The sequence below is a fragment of the Festucalex cinctus genome, chromosome 4 (genome assembly GCF_051991245.1).
Source record: "Festucalex cinctus isolate MCC-2025b chromosome 4, RoL_Fcin_1.0, whole genome shotgun sequence".
NCBI lineage: Eukaryota > Metazoa > Chordata > Actinopteri > Syngnathiformes > Syngnathidae > Festucalex > Festucalex cinctus.
The window spans coordinates 27,391,672-27,413,793 of record NC_135414.1 but is presented as its reverse complement, the minus strand read 5'-3'; the positions used below and the strand labels follow the sequence as shown (position 1 = coordinate 27,413,793).

At 37.8% G+C, this 22,122-nt stretch overlaps 1 protein-coding gene across 8 annotated transcripts; it reads left to right on the top strand.

The window, feature by feature from the left end:
- The first annotated feature begins 2,763 nt into the window (after positions 1-2,763).
- Positions 2,764-17,065, top strand: wt1b (WT1 transcription factor b). 8 transcript variants are annotated; one of them, XM_077520021.1, is made up of 10 exons: positions 2,764-3,389; positions 4,883-4,972; positions 5,228-5,350; positions 8,641-8,761; positions 12,786-12,866; positions 13,842-13,947; positions 14,029-14,176; positions 14,611-14,700; positions 16,210-16,302; positions 16,452-17,065. In XM_077520021.1, the coding sequence occupies exons 1-10, from the start codon at positions 2,990-2,992 to the stop codon at positions 16,571-16,573; spliced, it is 1,374 nt and encodes a 457-aa protein (XP_077376147.1). In that variant the 5' UTR covers positions 2,764-2,989; the 3' UTR covers positions 16,574-17,065. The 8 variants fall into 8 exon arrangements, with proteins under 8 accessions (XP_077376147.1, XP_077376146.1, XP_077376144.1 ...); XM_077520020.1 differs by having other exon boundaries at positions 5,228-5,368; XM_077520018.1 differs by having other exon boundaries at positions 4,883-5,026.
- The last annotated feature ends 5,057 nt before the right edge of the window (positions 17,066-22,122 follow it).

Genomic DNA, 22,122 nt, shown 5'->3' with positions numbered 1-22,122 from the left:
GATCTCTTATACTCTGCTGCCATCTGTTGGCCGTTTATGTAATAACTACCATTGCTTCAACCATTAACTTCAGTTCAGAGGCTGCATCAAAGCCTTCTGTATGTTTTAGCATAAAAAACAAACAAACGTATAAATACGTCTTTGGGACACTGGTAATGTTTAATATAGAACGTATTTATACGTCTTTGGGAGCAAATGAGTTAATATGGTATACGGTATGCTATCTTCAAATACGTGAAAGGCCCCTGTCTCTTCTTTAATGCCACACAGTTTTCTAGTGTTTTTGTACGTTATTTTATGACATGATAGTGTTATTAAAAGGTGGATTACGTCACATAAATAACCACTGAACTAACTAAAACTAACGAAAAAACGTAAACTAAAATTCAAAAAATTTTGTTAACGAAATAAAATAAAAACGAAAATGCTTTTTAAAACACAAAGACTAACTGAAACTACGTTTTATGTTTACAAAACTAACTAAGACTAACTATAATTACAGCAAAAATGTCCTTTGTTTTAGTCTTTGGTAATTAATTTAATGCATGAGCCCTTGGGCATGTTTTCAAATGTGATTTTAAGTAGATGTATTTTGATATTAACGTGAAGTGAAAGTGTGAAGTGACGTCATATAGCAGCAGCCAATAGAAAAAGCACCTTCAGATGACGTCGCTCCCATGCTGTTTTTTTTTCTTCAAATATTGCACACAAGTAATATAAATGTTTTAAAACTAAAACTAATACTGAAACTAACACAAACTAAATTAAATTGATTAAATAACTAAAACTAACGGAACCACCTTGGAGACTAATTAAAACTAACTCAATTAAAAAGTCAAAACGCAAAACGAATTAAAAACTAAAACTAAAATCTAAAATGAAAATTCCAAAACTATAATGCATTGAAGGCCCAGGTCCAAAGCTCACTGCAGTTTATTATTTGCAATGGGTTGGTCAATTTGAGTCCTGCAAAAATGTCATTTTCTTTCACATCTCTGAATGTTTGTCCCCCCCCCCCCCCAAACCAAAATCAAGTCACTCACCACTAATGGTGAGGGTCACAGATGTTCACTGGAAATCGAGACGAGTATTCCAGATGTTGATGACGGGAAGTGCCTGATACTCGTTGTCCCGCTATCTTGAATTCACACTCCAACACTTGATGTGATCAAGGGTTGGTTGGTTGGTGGGTTTGCAGCGGTGTGAATGGTGAAGGTATCGTAAGCCTCTTGGGCGGAATAAGTCATTGTCGTGCCTCGTAAATCGTTGTTCATTTGTGTACGCATGATGACATCATCTTCACCCGTGAAGCACATTTTGATATTTGCATGCAATGATATTAAAAGTCAACACCCCCGCTGTTGAAATGTTGATGTGATGTGGAAAACATTACACCAAGATAAATAATTTCAATTTCAACGATTACGGTGGCTTATTACCTGAACAACTCAAAAAAAGAGAAATATTTTCAAAAGGGGAAATAACACATTTTCCCATGTGTCTGGCAGATTTAAAATGTTGGTTTTTTTTGTAAGATAAGGCTTCTATCTTGCTATATTCCCCATATCTCAGATATATGAAGATGATGGAAGATTGTTGTCACCTGTACCAGACAGCCATTACTTGCCAGAAATCCCTGCAGTTTTCTTCTCGTCTCCACTTAATGATGACTTGAGTTGGATGGATAAAAATTCTGCCATTTGAAACAGGTATGGGTCAACTTTTTACATCATATCAGTTTAACATGTAATTTATAACATCGCAGATAATAATAATAATAATAATAATAATAATAATAATAATAATAATAATAATAATTATTATTATTATTACTTTGCTATATAATAATAATAATAATAATAATAATAATAATAACAACAACAATAATATTAATAGTTATTATTATTATTATTATTATTATTATTATTATTATTATTATTATTAATATTAATGTGGGTTAATTAAGTATGTACTCACTTCTACCTCTCCTTTTATATAGCATATGTGAATTGCATGGTTATACAGTCTAATTTAAAAATAACCGATGATAGTTTATTTGCATTCCTGCGGAGCTGCACGTTGAGTCAAGGTCAAAACGTTATTAATTGTCCTCATGTGTAAGCATTTTTGAGCGTGCGCCAAAACAATACAGTTTGTATGATTTTCCGTTTCACGTTTATTTATTGCTTTCATTCTTGAAGACATTTTTTTTTTTTTGTACTTTTTCATATGTCTAATACACAAAGCCTAAAATGTAAAAACATCATGCTGGACTTACTGTTACTGACATGATGTGCATCTTCTTCTTACTTCATCCTATTATGAAAGTATTATGAAAGTTTGGCGTGTTTCAAACTAAAGTGATGAATCAGAAGCGTCACCGGCTTATAGGTCAGGGTGCGTTTGAGCATTTTGTAATTGCTTTGATTGTTTGCACTCCTAATTGAACTGCATTTTTGTTCATCACTGAAACATGAGTTCCAACAAATGAACCATGAAGGCAGTCATTCAGATTTTTTTTTTCTTTTAACCTCCATCTGTTTTTACTTAATCTTTTGAGAGAATCTACTTATTTCTTCCTCTACGCAAAAAAAGTGAGCCACACTTGAACTTGGCCAAACGAATACAAGTGTGTGGTTAGTCAGAGCCTGCTGAGAAGTCAGTGAGGGTCAGGGCAAGGCGAAAACCTCTCTGGCTCCGCCCCCTGGCCTGTGTGACTATAGCCAGTATTTGAGTCTTCGGGGGGGGTGTGCTAAAGGCAAGCCAGTTGTGGAGGCTGTGATACCCTCACACACACTCCCACTCACCGCACACACAGAGGGAGGCAGGCACACCTCCATTTTGGTCATCATCCACTCTTGACGTTTCCCTTCGGGTGCGAATGATGGCCTGCTAGTTTGTGAGCTGTGACTTTGGTTTACTTTTGAGGTATCTCCTTCACTGGAATCTCATCTTTCTGTTTTTGGACTTTCAACTCTCGCGAATCCAAATGCTGACCGAACCGTGCGGCGCCATGTCGATGGGCTCGGACGTCCGAGATTTGACGCTCCTGTCTCCGGGCCCCCAGGTGCCCTCCCTCGGCGGGGCGGGAGGCGGCTGCGGCCAGTGGACGCAACTGTTGGACCTCCATCCCGGCTCCCCCTACAACTCCCTGCCCTCCCACCACTCCCTCATCAAGCAGGAGCCCAGCTGGGGGGCCGCCGACCCCATCGAGGATCCCCACTGCGGACTCGGGGCCTTCACGTTGCACTTCTCGGGCCAGTTCACGGGCTCGGGCCCTTGCCGGGTGGGGGCCTTTGGGGAGCCGGCGGCGGGCCAGCCCAGGGTTTTCCCCAGTGGGACCTACCTGCCCGGCTGTGTGGACAGTCCTCCTGCACCCAGGAATCAAGGTAAACATTACGCACATGTCCACAATTCACAGGGACGAATATCATCTTGGAAACGTGACATGACATCCTCTACTATATGTTTGTTGGGTTTGTCAGCACTGTTGTGTCTAGGCAGGATGTTATGCGCTTCACTGGGACAACATGCCCTGTGTCAGGAACTAGCTTGACACTTTTCTGGAAGCACTCTGACAGACACAGACGGCCAACATAATCCCGTTGCTCTGTATAACTTTTCGGGAAATAATCGCACACGGTTTCTCAAACACTTTCATTTCAAAATGCAATTTAAAAATGATAACTTGCTAGAATATCTTCTGTACGGAAATAGGGGAAAAATTAAGCAGCATCCTTAAGTTTTAGAAATCTTGATCTCGGCTCATAAATTGTATCATACAATTATTAATAAGCAATTGTGTTTGTGAGGTATACAACTAGACTGCATCACATTTTTCTAACATTTACAGTTCAAAGTATAATTTTACATGAATACTGAAATATATGAATCAAATATTATTGTTCACCACTGGGATACATTGCTTGTAAAATAGACAAATTCAAGGTATGTTTTTTTTTTTATTGGACTCTTTGACAAGCAGTGTAAATGTACCTAATGTTGTGGCCCATATTGATCAATTAGTGTTGCTCTTTCTGTCCTCATTTAAAAATACAGGTAAACAAAAATGTTGTTCTATAAAAGTAATCCCCGAACCGAAATTGTCTGCACAAATAAATTGTATTAGGTTTGCCATAAAATTCCACTAGTTGAGATGGATGCCAAATGCCTCAAAGCAGAACAACTAATCAAATTTTTTAAAATTATATATATATATATATATATATATATATATATATATATATATATATATATATACACACATACACGGGACTGTCTCAGAAAATTCTTATTCTTATTATTATGATTATTATTATGATTATTATTATTATTATTATTATTATTATTATTATTATTATTATTATTATTATTATGGCTTTTCTTTTTTACTTGGTCTGAGGAAATATTCTAATATTTTGAGATAGGATATTTGAGTTTTCTTAAGCCGTAAGCCATAATCAGCAATATTAAAACAATAAAAGGCTTGCAATATTTCAGTTGATTTGTAATGAATCCAGAATGTGTGGCATTTTTGCTTATTTCATTGCATTACGGAAAATAATGGACTTTATCACAATATTCAAATTTTCTGAGGCAGTCCTGTATATATGAAAGAAAACCCTATTATACTGTACATAAAGTAATTAAGTTAAAGTGAGTTATTTTTCAAAAAAAAGTCTTTGAGTTCCCTAAAGGGTTAACAGTTGTAAGATTTTCACGTTTGACTTATTTCATCAAGAATTTATGATATATTTTAAAAACTTTTTTTTTTTTTTTTAATTTATCGTGGGCTCTGCAATCTGGATTTGCAATCTGAATTTGAGACTTTTGTATGCAACATAAATATGAATCTCCTCCTTGCAAACAATGCTGCGTCCAGGTCCGCCGGGGCTCGTTACTCGGAGGTCAGAGGTTGAACTGTGGGACGTGTGCGCTGATGTGACTTCCACAGACTCTTGTTCGCCCGCAAGTAAAGTACTTTTTGATGAAGTGATAAACTGCTCCGCAAGCTGCGGGGATTTAAGTAAGCGATTGTGAGTCTTTTTTTTTTTTTTTTTTTTTTCTGGAGAAACCTCTCTACGGCCCTCCAAGGACTGACTTTTGAAAATTCTTAACTTCTGCTTGAACTTGCTTCTTCGAAAAGATCTACATTCCCCATTTGAATAACTTCAATTTAGGTAGCATTGACACGACTCCTTAGCGTTAAACGTGTTTTTTTTTCTAGGTTATGGTGCAATGGGCTTAGACGGGAACCCCAGTTACCCCCACACGGCGTCTCACCACACCCCTCAGCTGTCCAGCCTGTCCTTCAAGCACGAGGACACACTGTCGCCGCCAAACAACATTGGTAACAGTCTACTTCCTGGCACGTTCTTGCTAAACTCACTCAATTACTGGAACACGGCGTGCGTTCACTGCAAGGTCATACACGTAGCCCATCATTCTTTCTTTTTGTTTTTACTGTCTTTCTCTCGCTCCGTGTCTCGAAGTCAAGTCATAGATCAGCGGTGTCCAAACAACGGCCCGGGGGCCATTTGCGGCCCGCCGTCCATTTTTCAGTGGCCCGCGGCATATGCTAAAAATAGCATTTGACTCAGTTCAACTAAATTAACAAAAACAAAAATGTTTGGAGATGGTCAAAGTAAGAAGGGAGGGTGTCGAAAAACACAGGTGCCAAGGTTATTTTAGTTAACTAACAAAATAACTAAAACTAAAATTAAAAAAAAAAAATTTAACAAAATAAAATAAAAACCAAAATGCTTTTAAAAAAAAAGAAAACTAACTGAAACTGCATTTTATGTTTACAAAACTAGCTAAAACTAACTATAATTATAGCAAAAATGTTGTTTTAGTCTTTGGTGTGATTTTTAGTAGATTTATTTTGATATCAACCGGAATAATGACGTTTGAAAGTATGTCACACAGAAGTGACGTCATGTAGCAGCAGCCAATAGAAAAGCACCTTCAGATAATGTTGCTGCCATGGTGTTTTTTTAAATATTGCGCACAAGTAATACACATTTTTTCAAACTAAAACTAATACTGAAACTAACTAAAACTAAACTAAAACAAAGCATTTATTAAATAACTAAAACTAATAAAAAAATTAACAGAACCATCCTCAAAACTAATTCAAACTAACTAAAGTTAAAAAAGAAAATTAAAAACGAAATAAAAACTAAAATGAAAAATTCCAAAACTATAATAACCCTACTGCCATATTACAAATAAATTTGTTTATATACTGTAGCTTAAAAACATACAACAGCAGAAACAAATTATTTGTACAATTATTTAGGACTAAACACAATTTCTCTTCATAACATTATGTGGCCCTTGCGTCCTTCTGAGTTTCTGTATGTGGCCCTCAGATGAAAAAGTTTGGACACCCCTGTAATAGATATAATGTAAGTCTTTTTCACACAGCATGGGTGAGACACAATCCCACCGTCAGATGATTTGATGTGTAACGACGTCAGCGGCAGTGTCTGGCGTGTGACGCATAAAATACATAAACAACTGGACGTGAGTGTGTTGAACTTCACATGACCGTCCCACGCAGGCTCTCCGCTGCCTCACTTATTGTGGCTGTCAACACAAATGGCGGAATATTAGTGGAGCTTCTTCGACTACCACAGCTACAATTTTTTTACTATTTTTTTTTTGGGGTGCCACTTCTGCGTGTTATCATGATGGAAAATGTGTATTTTCTTTATTGGGCAAGGACCACACTGCAAAACCCAAAATCTTAAACTATACTTCACTTATTTGGCCCATTATAGCAATAAAAAGTTAATATTTTGTCTATAATTAATTTGATACTTTCATTATTTTTCACGTACAATTAGTACTTTTAAAAATACATTTTGCAACTTGCTGTCGACTGAAAATGACATCACAAGGGCTCAGGTAGCCAATCACAGCTCACCTGCTTTCTAGGTTTGGTCATGTGATATTCACAAGCTGAGCTGTGATTGGTTACCTGAGCCCTTGTGATGTCATTTTCAGTCGACAGCAAGTTGCAAAATGTGTTTTTAAAAGTACTAATTGTACATGAAAAATCATGAAAATATCACATTTATTACAGGCAACATATTCATGCTTGACTGCCAAAAATGGCTAAATAAGTAAAGTATCTCTTTAACTAAGATATAATTTCTTAAATTTAACCTAAATTTGCTTATTTTGCCCTGACATTATTTTTACTTAAAATGAAATTGACAGACATGATCATTTTGCTCATATTTTTTTTATACTTTTTACTTAATTATCTTATTTGATCAAGTTCGTCTCTGTGTGCCTGCGATTGGCTGGCAACCAGTCCAGGGTGTACTCCGCCTACTGCCCAACGCCAGCTGAGATAGGCTCCAGCACCCCCCGCGACCCTTGTGAGGAATAAGCTGTCAAGAAAATGGATGGATGGATCTTATTTGATCAAGTAGTCTTATCCTTGAGTGTTAACATCCAGTTTTAAGCACCGTGAGGCTTAAAACAAGCATTTTCCACATTTGAAGATGACAACTAACCAACGTCAAAGTCCCTGAAATGGGGTTGCTTAAGATGAAAATAATGCAAATGATAAAATATGCAGCAATAAAATCTACAAATGATCATTTTATGAATAAATGGAAAAAATATTATAGAAATTTTTCATTTATTTCATGCAGTTTTAAGGAAAATTATATACTGTATTAGTATCTTTTTCATTTTGCGGGGGAAATTTGATGTATTAAAAGTACTAGCGGTATTGATGCTTGGTATCGGTTGAGTACATGTACAGTAGTCATATCGATTTGGAAAAAAAGTTGCTAACGTCCCTAATTTTCATGAACAAAATGTTAATAAAATATATGTAACAGGAAAATGTGAAAAGCACTGCTTAGAAGGAATCGAACAAGTACAATTAAAAGGTGTGACCGCTTTCTGTACTAGAGTAATGGTTTGTGAAATGTTTTCAAACGGATACGGTCTTTCACGGGGAGTTTGCAATTCTAAAATAAAATTCACCTTTTGTCATATTTGTCAAAATACAGACATCTAATTTGACATACAGGACAAGCAAAAGAATAAAAGTTGAAACTGAGTGGTATTATTGTAGTGACACTATTACAATTCGTTTTTTTTTTTAAATTAATTATTTAAATTAAATTTATTTATTTATTTATTTATTTATTTATTTATTTATTTTTGTAGCAATTTTTCCAAGGCAGTTACACTTTAATGATGACCTCATTGTTGGACATAAGTCAATGGCCTTAAATGTATGCTTGGCTAAATCTGCTGTCAATGAAGCCAGTGAGCGTGAACTCTGACCTCATGGAACTTCACACAGACAAAATGTGACAAACTTTTTATCCAGCCACCCGAAGGTTGCGGGTACAAAGCTCAACTCCCCGTGACCTTATTTGACCTTTTGCAAGATTCTGGATTTCTACAAATTGCTTCCATACGCCATTCAATTCTTGTATTGACCACGTCCCATTACTTTTGTCTGTAATAGTATACATTGTGAAACACGCACGCAGTGTTTCTTTCATTAAAGTACATTTATTTTCTTTTTTTTTAACTTAATTAGGAAACAGTTATTTTCCCACTGCAATGCATTGTATTAATAGAATTGTTTTGTGTTATTTGCAGTTGATCAGCAATACCCTCCTCCTCATCCTCCTCCTCCTCCTGCCCCGCCTGTGTTTGGGTGCCACAATCCTGCAGAATCCTGCCCAAGCAGCCAAGCGCTACTGTTGAGAAACTACAACAGGTAGTTTTCTTCCTCCCTGTGCATACATACACTTCCCTGAATCCCAGAACACAATAAGCTCCCAAGTGATAAATGTTATTTTTAGGGGTGTCGGGCGATTACAATTTTTCATTGGAATTAATCGCATGACTTCAATAGTTAACGCAAAATTAACTCATTCACTCCCAGCCATTTTCACAGAAGCAGTCCCGTTCGCTCCCAGCCATTTTACTGGATTTAGACTGATTTTGCAAGGCCCACAGAATATTGTGTTCAATTGCTATAAAAGCATGGAACCTACAAAAAGAAAGCTTAAAGTCTCTTCTTTCATCAGGAAAAAAAAAAAGAAGTATGTTTCTATCTGTTTCCGTTTTGCAGCAATTAGTATTAGAAGAGCGCTAAGTTTCATCAGTTTTCACAAATCTTTTTAAAATTGTAAGTAATTCAGCTTTTTTTCTAGATGGCCCTGGTTGATCTCTTTTGCTCTGCTGCCACCTGCTGGCCGTTTGATTAATAACTACCATTTCTGCAACCGTTCTTTGCAGCTGAGAGGCTGCATCAAAGCCTTCTGTATGCTATAGCATAAAAAACAAAAACAAAAAACGTATAAATACGTCTTTGGGACACTTACAACATAAAAAAACGTATTTACATGTTATTGGGAGCAAATGAGTTAATCACAAATTTTAGATCTGTTCTAAATGCACAATAAAATATTTTTTTTGTAAGTTTTTATATTCTTGTTAACATAAAAGTGGGGGGAAACATTAAACTAATAGAAATATGGCTGCATCTTTTAGTCATTGATACAGTAATTTCATAATGATTCATAAAATTGAGTTAAATTAAAAAGATGTATTGTATTGTAAAAAAAAACAAGTGTGATATTGATTTGTGTTGAGGTCGTTTTTCTGCCACTAGATGGCATACTTGCATTTGTAAGATATTGGTGCATTTTTCTTTTCATATTAAGAGCTATATAATCTGCAACATGAAATAACTTGTGAAATTGTGCACATTTTTAAAATTGTAAAATACAACTTGACACCATTATTCAATTCATTACTGCTAAATTTTGACGTGGATGTGTCTGCTGCGTGACGACTGGAATTCCCCCAGTACAGGCGTTCCAAGTAAGGGGTGGTTATGAACAGGGGTGGGAAAACTGCGATCCTCAAGGGCCGGAGTCCTGCAAGTTTTATAGATGCCCCTACTCGACGTGCAGCTGATTCCAATTAACAGGCTCGTTATCAGGCTTCTGCCGAGCTTGCTGATGAGCTGATCATGAATCAGCTGTGTTGAAGAGGGGAAATATCCAAAACCTGCAGGACTGTGGCCCCCGAAGGACCGGATCTTGCCACCTGTGCCTTAAAGGAACTTTAAATTAACTCAAAATGAACGTACTAATTTTGGCACCTCTAGTTATTATAGATTTGGGGCCCCGCAAACAAACGCTCAGTGATTTGCTGTTGTTGTGTATGCTTCTTCTTCTTCTTTCGTGATATTAAGTGCGTGTGGGGTAAGTTAAGTCTGAGAATGTGCTTTTACAAATACCTGATTGTATTCCCAACTTGTTCACAACTTGATGGAAAACATTTCTTCGGGTGAATTGGGTCGGAATTCTTTGAATGGCATGCCGACTCGTGATGTTTTTTGGTGGGGGGGAAAAAAGTGGAGCAACACAAATACTGGAACGGCAGATGATAAGAGGAAGACGAGAGACTTTGCTGTTTTTTTTTTTTTTTTGTTACAACTCGTGGCGTGAGCTGGAAAAAGTCAAACGAGTGTACATGTATGTCAGATAGCAGTGAGCCTTTCCACAGTTGACCGTAGTTCAGAACTGATTATTCTACTTCCCTCAAGGACTTCTCAAGGAATGAAAGCCAGAATCCCCCCCCCCCCCCCCTTCCCTTCCTCGAAACATTCCCGCCTTTAATGATACCGAGGACAGAGTGATGTCATGCGGTGGTTCGTGGTGTGCAAGGCACCGAGTCGCACCCCCCCCGCAGACAAACACAATCCCATCTCCAAGTGTGTGTATGTGTGTGTGATATGCCAAGGTAAAGAATGGCTCGTGGCCCAATGTTTTTTAATGACGCGCTCGGTGGGCGAACAGGATGTGTTAATAAGCAAACCGTTTGGAATCCCCCTTCATTATCTGCGCAAAGGGAGGGGAGGGACATGGAGAACCCTCACTATCATAAATATTGCCAACATGCTCCTATTTCAAGAGCCACCCCCCCAATTTAAAAAAAAACAAATAAAGATGAAACACGCTTATCGTCGCTGTCCAATAACTATCATTTTTTCCCCCATCGGTAATTGTTCAACCATTGTCGTTAGGAGAAGATCATCCACAAAACACTCGACCTTGACTTTGATGAGAGGGATGCTCGTGCTGAAAAACTCCATTACGGTTTTTCTAATTTGTCTCCTCTTATTGTGTCGCAAAAAGAGCCAATGACAAGCAAAATACGCGCAGTGATTTGGTGCTAAATTGAGCTATAGCAAGAAATGTTGCTGGGTGGAATGGCAGGTTTTGGGCTGTTGTGTTCGGGGCGTTGTGTGCGTGCCAAAGAAAACGTACTAAGGTCTTGTGATTCAGATTCAGATACAAAATATTTTATTTGTCCCAAAAGAGCAGTTCACTTTTACAGTCTACCAGTACATACTGTTTTCCCAAAAAAATATACATATAACATCCAATGTTTTCATATTATATCAATCATATATTGTATTTTTTGAAATCATGTAGTAGTAACTTAATTAACTCCTTTGCTCCCAAAATCATATAATACGTTTTTATTTTAAATGTTTTAAGTCTCCCAAAGACGTATTTATACGTTTTTGTTTTTGTTTTTTGTTTTTATGCTAGAGCATACAGAAGGCTTTGATGTAGCCTCTCAACTGGAAAGAACGGTTGCAGAAATGGTAGTTATTACACAAACGGCCAGCAGGTGGTAGCAGAGTATAGGAGATCAACCAGGACCATGTTGAAAAAAAGCTCGATTACTCACAATTTTAAATAGATTTGTGAATAAGGATGAAACTTAGCTATATTTTAATGCTAATTGCTGCAAAATTGAAACAGATAGAAATATGTTTGTTTGTTTTTTCCTGAAGAAAAAAAAGAGACTTTAATTTTTCTTTTGGTAGGTTCCATGTTTTTATAGCAATGAAACACAATGTTCTGTGGTCTTGCAAAATTAGTCAAAATCCAGAAAAACAGCCGGGAGTGAAGGGAATTGCTTCTGTGAAAATGGCTGTGAGTGAATGAGTTAAATGGATTTTAAAGAATTCATCAGTCTGCATATCATGATTAATCTATTGTGGCTCATTCTGGTATGCACAACTTGGCCACTGGGGGCAGCATAATATGGTCCTTTTTTTAATACGGCCTTTGTTGTTTCCAATCCACGCTAATGGTCAGATGAAGGGGAACATAATATACTTGTGAACAGAGTCAATATGTGGAGGAACTCAATTTATTGTATTTATTAATTTCTTATTTAAGATAAATAATTATGAATTAATGTATTATTTTTATTAATAATTTTTTTTATCCATTTATTGTAATGCCTGTATAAGTGCCCCAATATTTATATATATTTATATGTATAATATTTATATTTTTATATTTTCCATTGCTGTAAAGTACAAAAACAATATTGTATGTGTGAGTTTTTGTTGTTGTATGAGATCATATTTTTTAAATATTGTGAACCCCCCCCCCACAATATCGTGATAATTATCATATTGTGACCTTCATATCGTTATAATATCATTTTGTGATGTTTGGATATCGTTACATCCCTAGACATCAACAATAACTGCAACCAGTGACCGTAAAGCAGGACAGTATGCGGAATTCTCGATTTTAGGCTATAGCAGCTTTATCGCAGAAGGAATTAAATAATTTTTCATAAGATGCATGCAGAACCGGTAACTTGAAATGTATGACCGACCAAGTTGGCCTATTGCACAATTGTCCAATATTTCGCCACAACATTCAAGTATTAATCACTGCATTTTTGCTTCTCATCAGTGATAACTTGTACCAAATGGCGTCACAACTGGAATGCGTCACGTGGAACCAGATGAACACGCTTGCGTCTTCCATGAAGAGGTAAAAACTTTATTGCTGTTTTCTTATAGTCTTAAGGAGGGGAAAATACGGTCGGAGAGGAAGCCAGATGGCTGCTGGCCGGTTGCCGGGGGGGAATCGGAAAGCAGAAATAAGGATAATAATGTTTCAATGGTTCACTGTGCAGACTTTAAAAAAAAAGAAAAAAGAATGATACACACTTTTTCAAGGACTTATTTATAGATCATATCATACAGGTGTACATAAAAAAGTCAAATAGCATCTTTTATAGTACGGAAGCGTACTGCATTCACTTGGGGAAAAAAGAAAAAGTTTTTCTGTCTAATTTTTTGGGGGGGAGCTTTATTTTTTTGAGTATTTTTTTTCTATTTTTCAGAATTTTTTTTTCTGTTTTACTGATTTTTTTCCTGTCATAAAAAAAAATATTCTGAAAAACAGGGAAAAAATTATTCAGAAAAACAGAAAATAAATACTCAGAAAAACAGGGGGGAATATTATTCAGAAAAACAGAAAAAAAAACATTCCAAAAAACAGAGCACCAACTTCTGTTTTTCATAGTATTATTTTTTTTTGGACCTCTGAACTCCATGTGACTTGTTGCAGACCACTGACCTCTATATATGACTGGATAGCCGATAGCCCATACATGTCAGTGCAAGCCGTTTTAAAAAAAAATTTTTTTTATATTATAATAATTAATATTATAATCTAATAATATAAATAGAATTTTATATTTAAAAATAAATCAGTAAAACAGGAAAAAATATTCAGAAAAACAGAAAAAAAAAAACTCAAAAAAAACAAAAACAATGCTCCCCCAAAAAATTTGTTTTTTTTTCAAGTGAATGCTTCCGTATATATAAGGATAGTTTGAAATGCAAATTTTACTTGAATTTTGATGCTTTTTTTCCCCCCTCAATCATTTTTGTTTCAATTCCAAATTATGAAACTTTTGCATCCTTTGACTGCAAATTTGATTTGCATTTTGTTGTGTAGCAGCCACACGAGCGGCTACGACAGCGATCCCATAGCCCCGCCCCCTCCCATGCTGGTGAGCGCCCAGTACCACATCCACACACATGGCGTCTTTAGGGGACTTCAGGTTAGTCAAGTAAAATGCACACCGAGGAGGTTAAAAACAGCACTTGAATAAACAACTGGGCGTTCTTCTCCTTCCGAAAAGGATGTACGACGGGTTCCCGGTCTCGCTCCCCCGGTTGTGAAGTCATCCGAGCCCGGGGAGAAGCGTCCTTTCGTGTGCGCCCATCCCGGCTGCAGCAAGAGATACTTCAAACTTTCACACCTGCAGATGCATGGAAGGAAGCACACGGGTGAGTTTATCGCTAAATGTTCGATTATTTAAATGTTTATATGTATATGAATGGCAATGTGAGATACTGTACTAATATATATATATATATATATATATATATATATATATATATATATATATATATATATATATATATATATATATATGTATATATATATGTATATATATATGTATATATATATATATATATATATATATATATATATATATATATATATATATATATATATATATATATATATGTATATATATATAAAAGTTTGAATCTCACTTTTGTATGTAGGATATACAGTTGATATAAAAAGTGTATACACCCCTGTTAAAATGCATTTTTTTTGTGATATAGAAAGATGAAAACAACTCCTTGCTCACTAGGTGAAGCAAATTAAAATATAATAAAATCATGCAACAACGAGGCGGTTTGTGTTGCAGGAGAGAAGCCGTACCAGTGTGATGTCACAGAATGCGGGCGCAGATTCTCTCGCTCAGACCAGCTGAAGAGACACCAGCGCAGACACACGGGTACTATAACGGCACACTTTTAATCCATGCGCCAATAATCTCACTCAACTTTCATACTTCACCATCGCGAATTAATCAGATAACATTCAGTGGAGCATAACCACATGAAGTGAGATGCCAGACTTGACATTTTCTTCTCTCCTTGGTTGTTCTTTAACCGTCACGCAACTTGTGTTTGACATGTTTATATCTACATTTTTGGGTGGAATGCCGCATCTTCAAAATAATTATTTTTCTGGAAATGTTTTAAAAAAACAACAACACCATCCTGCTTGAGTGAGCAAACATTGATTCATTAAAGTTGTTAACATACAATCAATACAATACAACACCACCCCAAAATCATGTTGAATTGCTAATTCAATTAATTAATTAATTAATTAATTAATCCATTTATTTATTTATTTATTTACTTATTTATTTATTTATTTATTTACTTAAAGGGCTACTTGACTCATTGAGCCATTTTTAGCAGTAAAAAGTTAATATTTTGTCTGTAATTAATGTGCTAACTTCATTATTTTTAATTTACAATTAATACCTTTTAAAAAGTAATTTTTCTACTTGCTGTCGACTGATGATGACATCACCTGTGCTGAGGAAGTAGGTAACGACCAATCATGGCTCAGTTTGCTGACCAACCGCAGATAACAGGTGAGCCATGATTGGCCGTTACCTACTTCGTCAGCACAAGGTGATGTCATCATCAGTCAACAGCAAGTAGAAAAATTACGTTTTAAAAGGTATTAATTGTACATGAAAAATAATGAAGTTACCACATTAATTATAGACAAAATATTAGCATTTTACTGCTGAAAATGGCTCAATGAGTCAAGTATCCCTTTAAATAAAGTAATAAATTAATAAATAAATTAATTAACTAATTAAAGGTAATTGGGTTTTCTTACAAATGACTTACATTTAACAAATGCATACAAATTGGTTGTAAAATAACCTTTATGTATTATACTGATGAAAGACAATTGGACAATTAATCAACTTATCAATTTATATAGAATTTGGATTAAAACCAAGTAATTGAACTGATTATGTGTGATTCATTATTCATTTATTATGATTCAAAGTTATTTTTTATTAAAAATAAAATAGAAATACACTTAAAAATTGAAAACTGATCATCATTAATTAATTAATACATGAAAATAATGATGTTATCAAATTAATTCTGGACAAAACATGAACTTTTCACTGCTGAACATTGTCCAATATGATGGGAAAATGACGCTTCATGAAGCTTCATGGATCACTTGCAGTATTTTGTGACTCCTCCAGATGGTGCTCCAATTGATTACATTTCCACTGCATTTTAAAACCAAGAGTGTGATCTACAGGTGTAAAAAAAAAAAAAAAAAAATCATCACAAGTGCTTCATGAAGCTTCATTTGTGTTCCGTAAACACTTTAATATTTTCCATTGCTGAATGTGGCTTCACGATAGAGTCATCAAGTAACTAATTAAAATATTAATTTGAAAACCGTGTTTGTGCAGGAGTGAAGCCCTTTGAGTGCGAGACGTGTCAGCGAAAGTTTTCACGGTCAGACCACCTTAAGACTCACACTCGGACTCATACAGGTAAAACAAGTGCGTATACCTTTTTATCTTCCTCCGTTGCACTCCTCTCCTGGTCAGAACCCCGGAGATGGCCGTGCTCGATCATCGCACCCAACGCGTGGACGCGATTTCTCATTCAACGCCCTTTTTCTCCCCCCCCCCCCCCGCGTCTTATTCAGGCGAGAAGCCGTTCACGTGCCGCTGGTCCAACTGTCAGAAGAAGTTTGCCCGCTCTGACGAGCTGGTGCGCCATCACACCATGCACCAGAGGAACCTGACCAAGCTGCAGCCTGCCATCTGAGCCTGGAAGGTGCCGATTGCGGCGTGCCAGCCGCTCGAGCGGGAGCCAGGTCAGAGGTCGTGGTGCCTTGCCAAATGTGCATAAGTGGAGGTCACAGCTGATGCCAACCTCGCCCACAAGGCATCCGCGCGGTTCGCAGGATGCATCTCAGCCAGAACTCTTATTGGGTCATCTCCACTGAGAGGTTATCACCAACTTATAACTGAGCCCAATTTTGTTTTGTTTTTAATAAAAGAGTACACAAGGAAACAGCTGATGCTCAATTTTTGATATCATAGCACACTTGCACTGTTATTTAGTTTTGGAAAATGTGCTGGATCATATAAACTGGATTGAGGAAATGGACAGCGGTGATTTGTTGCTTTGGATGATGTAAATACACATAACGCACGCCTAATAACTTTGTATATATGTGATGTATTGTCTCGACATTCTTTTTGTACCTTGTATTTTTATTTTTTTTTGTAAGTCTATAAATGCTGATCGACATCATTCTCCAATGTGTGTCTTGGTGTGTGCGCGCTGTCAGGTTAAGAGGCCACCAATGATGGAGGTGTTTGGGGAGTGACGGCTAGTAAAACAGCACCCCACCGACGCTCTGACAGGGCGCAGGTCTCACCCTCCTAAATCTCTGTCGCACATCTTCATAACTGGAAACATCTGGAACTCAATAAATCTCATTAAAAAAAAAAAAAAGACACATACCAAAGTGTCACTACCTCACGAGAGCCCCAACATGCATTATTGAAGCCTTTATAAGTATTAAAGTACTTGTGGGCATTATAGCTACAGCTAGCCAAAATGGAAAGAAGTACAGTGTAAAGAAACTGAATATTTTTAGCAAGGTATTGTGGAAAGTAAAAATAATTCAATCGCAGCCTGGTTGGCATTTATCAGAAAACACCCAAATGTGCTGATTGGCCGTTGCATGGAGTGCTGATAGACCGCCACCTGCTGTTCGGAACATTGGATAAAAAAAGAAAAAGAAAAAAAGTCTACACAGCATAAAAAAAAAACCTACTAGAACATCTGACCTGTATTTGATGTTAATAAAAGGCATTTGAAATTGTGCTATGTGCTGACTCATTTAATCTGACTTCGAATGTGAATAGTTCGTTCTAAACACATAGCCAAGAGGGTGTGCTCAATTATGCACCTACATTATCACAGTTGATTATTTTAATTCCTCTCTTGAAAAGAGATCTTGTTTTTTTCCCCACAATGGAGTTGTACAGGTTAAAGGTCACAACTGCTTACTGAAATGGACAAACAGTTTCTGACTTCACTTACTAGGCCACGCCCCTTGGAAGAACATACAGCAAATCGTAACTCGGCAATCGGCATGTTCCCCAACATATACATTTCTTTAAAATGTCTTATTTTCATTTTATATGACACAGTGTTGTTTTTTTAATGATTAAAAAACGTAAAAGATTGCAGTGGGCTTTTTTCGCCTCCCTCCCACGACACTTAACGAGGCCATGAAACGGACGGATTTATTGGTCCCTTTAATTGTTCTGTCCATATTAAGTGAAGAAAAGCATTTTACACATGGAACCACATGATGGCAGTATCAGCCTTTGCAGCTCAGTGCACCAAGTTCTGCTGAACCAGACGTGAATCTTGTATGTCTTCAACTTAACGTACGTGCTGTGCCTGCCCACTTCATTGTCGCCCTTACAAAGTGGTCAAAATAAATGCTAATATAGACTGAAAAGGGACGGAAGTGAGAACCAGGAAGGAGTGTCATCATCATCATCATCAACCAAACTCCAGGTTTACATCTGGTCAACTCGACTCATTCAATGCTGAGGCCACTGAAGTGACCTGCTCAGATTTGCTAGCTGCACCAAAACTGTATAGTGTACTGCAACTAGCCCTCAGTCATTAAATTAGTTAATAGACAGTGCCACCAATGTTGCACTCGGGCACTGATCTTCAACTATCACTACTGCACCCACACCCCCCTCCACTAAACTCAAATGAAGCTTCCTCATAAGTCCGATCAAGTCAAGACAATTATTAGCTTCGCACACTTAAGTGAATTGAACTTCTCCTGGACTCAAGCGAGCAGATTGAAATGACTTCCGGGTCACAAGTTCTTCATTTGAAGGTGGTGATCTTGCTTGTTTCCCCATCCACGTAATGGCTGTGAGGTAGCATGTCCTTCATGTGTGTGTGTATTTTTTTTCCCCTCCTGCTTCTTAATCCAGAGCACTTTGATTAAGACGCGCCTTTGCCTTTGTTCTTGGTCCATGGGGGGGTTGCCGGCAAGCGAGGGAAGATCACAGGGACGGCCGACTTGAACATTTTACTCACTCCGCTTCACTCCTAACTGCAGGCTGCCAAGGCTGCGTCGAGCACAAGGACCTCGTGCCTTTAAATACCCTCAGTCATTATCGCGCGCGTTCAAAGAGATGCTAACCTCCGCATTGATCTCACAGCCCACTTTAGAATGTGCTTAATTGAGAAAGTTTTTGCAAAAGTCAGTGAAGAAAGTATGAACTGGGAAGTTTCGCATTTGGACAAAATGAGATGCAAAAAAAAAAAAGCCAAAAAATCGGTTTTAAGTTTACGGTTCGGTACAGTACGAACAGATTAGCATGTCAAACTAGACTACGTGCAATTTCCGGAGAAATTGCGTGGGAATGCTGAATGCCGATAGCTGAATGCTTATGGAGGAAATTGAAAGATAAACTATGTGAAAATTACAAAGTTTCAATTGAAGTTGAAAGATAAATGAATAAAAAGAACTGAGCTGCTAATGATGACCAGTTGTATGGATGGAAGTGGGCGTGGAAAGTGGAAAGTTGATATTTAACGTCAAATTGTGAGAGCGCTGTAAGTAACGTGTAATCAGACGATATATATACCCCGGAATGAGTGAATTTTTGAAGCAAGTTCAAATTTGAACGGTGTAAATCGCAAGTATTATGTGGGAGTTGTTTTTCACCCCCCCAAAAAAAGTGAGAAAATAAAAATCTGAATAACATTTGTGGAATGCTTTCAGCATTCCCACAATAAAACGTCAACAAAGTTGTTTGTATGTAAACATCCTTTAAGCGTCACGAAGATGTCTGTATGGTTGCTATGTGTAGCATTCTGCCAAATGTTAGCGGCAAGCTAAATGCATGAACGCACTCAAACGTATACGTATATGCACATCAACACCAGATGCCCGCTCAGATGTAACGCTGGCTGCTTGCCTTCGAGGGGCGTCGGCGTGCCTAATCTCAGGTGACGTACACCTGCTAAGGCTCCGCTACAAGCGTGTGTAAAGACAGCGCGCTCTGCTTGCGTCATGCGGGGGGCTGTCAAAGAACAATTCCTTTGTCATATCCAACAGGGGGGGCTAAAGTATGGCCCGCAGGCCACATATGGCCCCAAACGTTCTTTAATCCGGACCACAGAGTATTTACATCATTGAAGTACTTTGCATTTTTATGGTTATACTCATTATTGCCCCTCAATGACAAAGCTATTTCGTGTTTTGTTTTTAGGGATGATCTGCCATTTCAATTCCCTCGTTTTCCACGAAATGAAATCCGCAAAGTAGTTAGCTTTATGTTTTACATTTGTTATAAATTTTGTTTATACATTTTTCTCATCGAGGCATTTACATTTTCTCACATTTCTCACACGTCTTGTTTAAACATTCTCAATGCTCAAACTGTCATAAATGTTATAAAATAGGTACATAAGTGTAAAATTGCACTAAAAAAAAATGTGTCTGGTAGAATAATCTTTCTTCGGGTTAATCAGAGGGTTAAAGTTCATGCTGTGCTATGTTAAGTTCTTCCAACTCATCCACCCATGACTAAAATCTATTTTGATGCTTTTGCCCTGATTTAATTTGTCAATTTGTTGTTGATTTGTTCATCTATCCTTCCTTCCTTTCTTTAGTTTTTCCTCTGGTCTCTTGAGATCTCTCTAATCTGTTGGAATTTAGAGGTTACTGGGGTTGCTGAAGGATTCTGGTTTTGTAACCCTGTGGGTGGCAGGTGGTGTCTGGTTGGTGCTGGATTTCACTTTACTTCGTCTTTCTTGCCTTTGATCCTTCCTCTGGTCTCCTGACAACTTCCCGATTCTGGCGGGACTCTGAAGTATATTAAAAAATAATAATAATCATCATATTTTATATGGAACTTTCACTCCCTTATGGGAATATTCTTTTCCATATGTCATTTGGTGAAGTCCCAGGTGCTTCCTATGTGATTCCTTATGCAAAAAAAAGACATTAGTTATCCTCCGTGTGTTGGAAAGGTCATTGCACATGTAGCTGAGGGGGGCCGACAGGGGTGCCTCGGTGACCACCCGAGGGACGAGGCCCCAGAGAGAAGAAACTTACTTGGAGGCCTGCGTGCAAGGACCGCACTGCGACAACAGGAGGCGCTGTTGGGGTTTGTTGGCGTGCCAAGTCGGGCATGTTGTTTTCGCAGACAGCCTTGTTCCAGTCCCCGCTCCCCTCAGGCTCTTGTGCGGAGCTCTGAACAGTCTGAGGGGCCGAGGGGGTCTTGGGGAAGAGGTGGGGGGGGGGGGGGGGGGTATTCCCTGCGGTGTAGCACGCAGCCTGAGGGGCTCCGGTGTGTGGGAGCACGGGGAATGCTTTGGCCTAGAGGGGCCTGGAGCTCAGATGGAGCCTAGAGGGTCATCTTTCTCACTCGGGGAGCAGATCGAGGAAGACAGCGAGGGGAAAACACCTTGAGAGGAGGCTCCCTTGAGGATACAAACGCACACATGTACACGCCAACATAATGACGATTTCTGAAATTCAACCTCTCTTCTTCGCCGTCTTTCATCTCCTCGTGTATTGCGATGGAAGATGTTCACCACTAACAGGATTAGATACATCTCCATCATGTGAGACACAAGATCACAAAGCAAAACCCAGAACCCCTGGGGATGAGCGGGACGAAGCACGGACTCCTCCTCCTCTTCCTCCTCCATCCCACAGGATTCCAGATGCTGGGAAGGAGGGAGGCAAATGTGGACAAATGGAGCGAAAGAAGCATTTTGTCCAAAGATATCAGTCTCATTGGGATAACATCGTCTCCACATGTACTGTAAATGGAAAACAACGACAATCTGTGTCACGTTTAATAGCACATATGAAGATTTCATCATTGTTTAGATGACAAATGCAGGTACACCGTTAAGTTTTCATGGACAAGTAAGTTACCTGACTTGTGAGTTTTACAAGTCGTGTAACGGTTGCAGCAGTTGCGGTTTTGTGTTTCGCCAGTAGGAGGAGCTGTTGTTTCAGTAACTGTAATTGAAAGGTGAATATGGTGCACAAACTTATTTTTTTATGTGCATTGTTTTTATTTTCCTATTCCCGATTTCCTATTAGTGGGACTATATAGTCATTGATAATTAGTTTGCAAGTAAATTAAAAGGGTAAAATTTACGTTTAACTTTTTTGAGCACGATTAAGTCACTTCCTGTTTTCGCTAGCATAGCAAAGCAATAGTCCTATGCAGCTCGTAGCAGTAGCAACAGTTCGACGTCACGCAAATCGCAATACGAAAGTGAAGCTAATTAAGTCACAC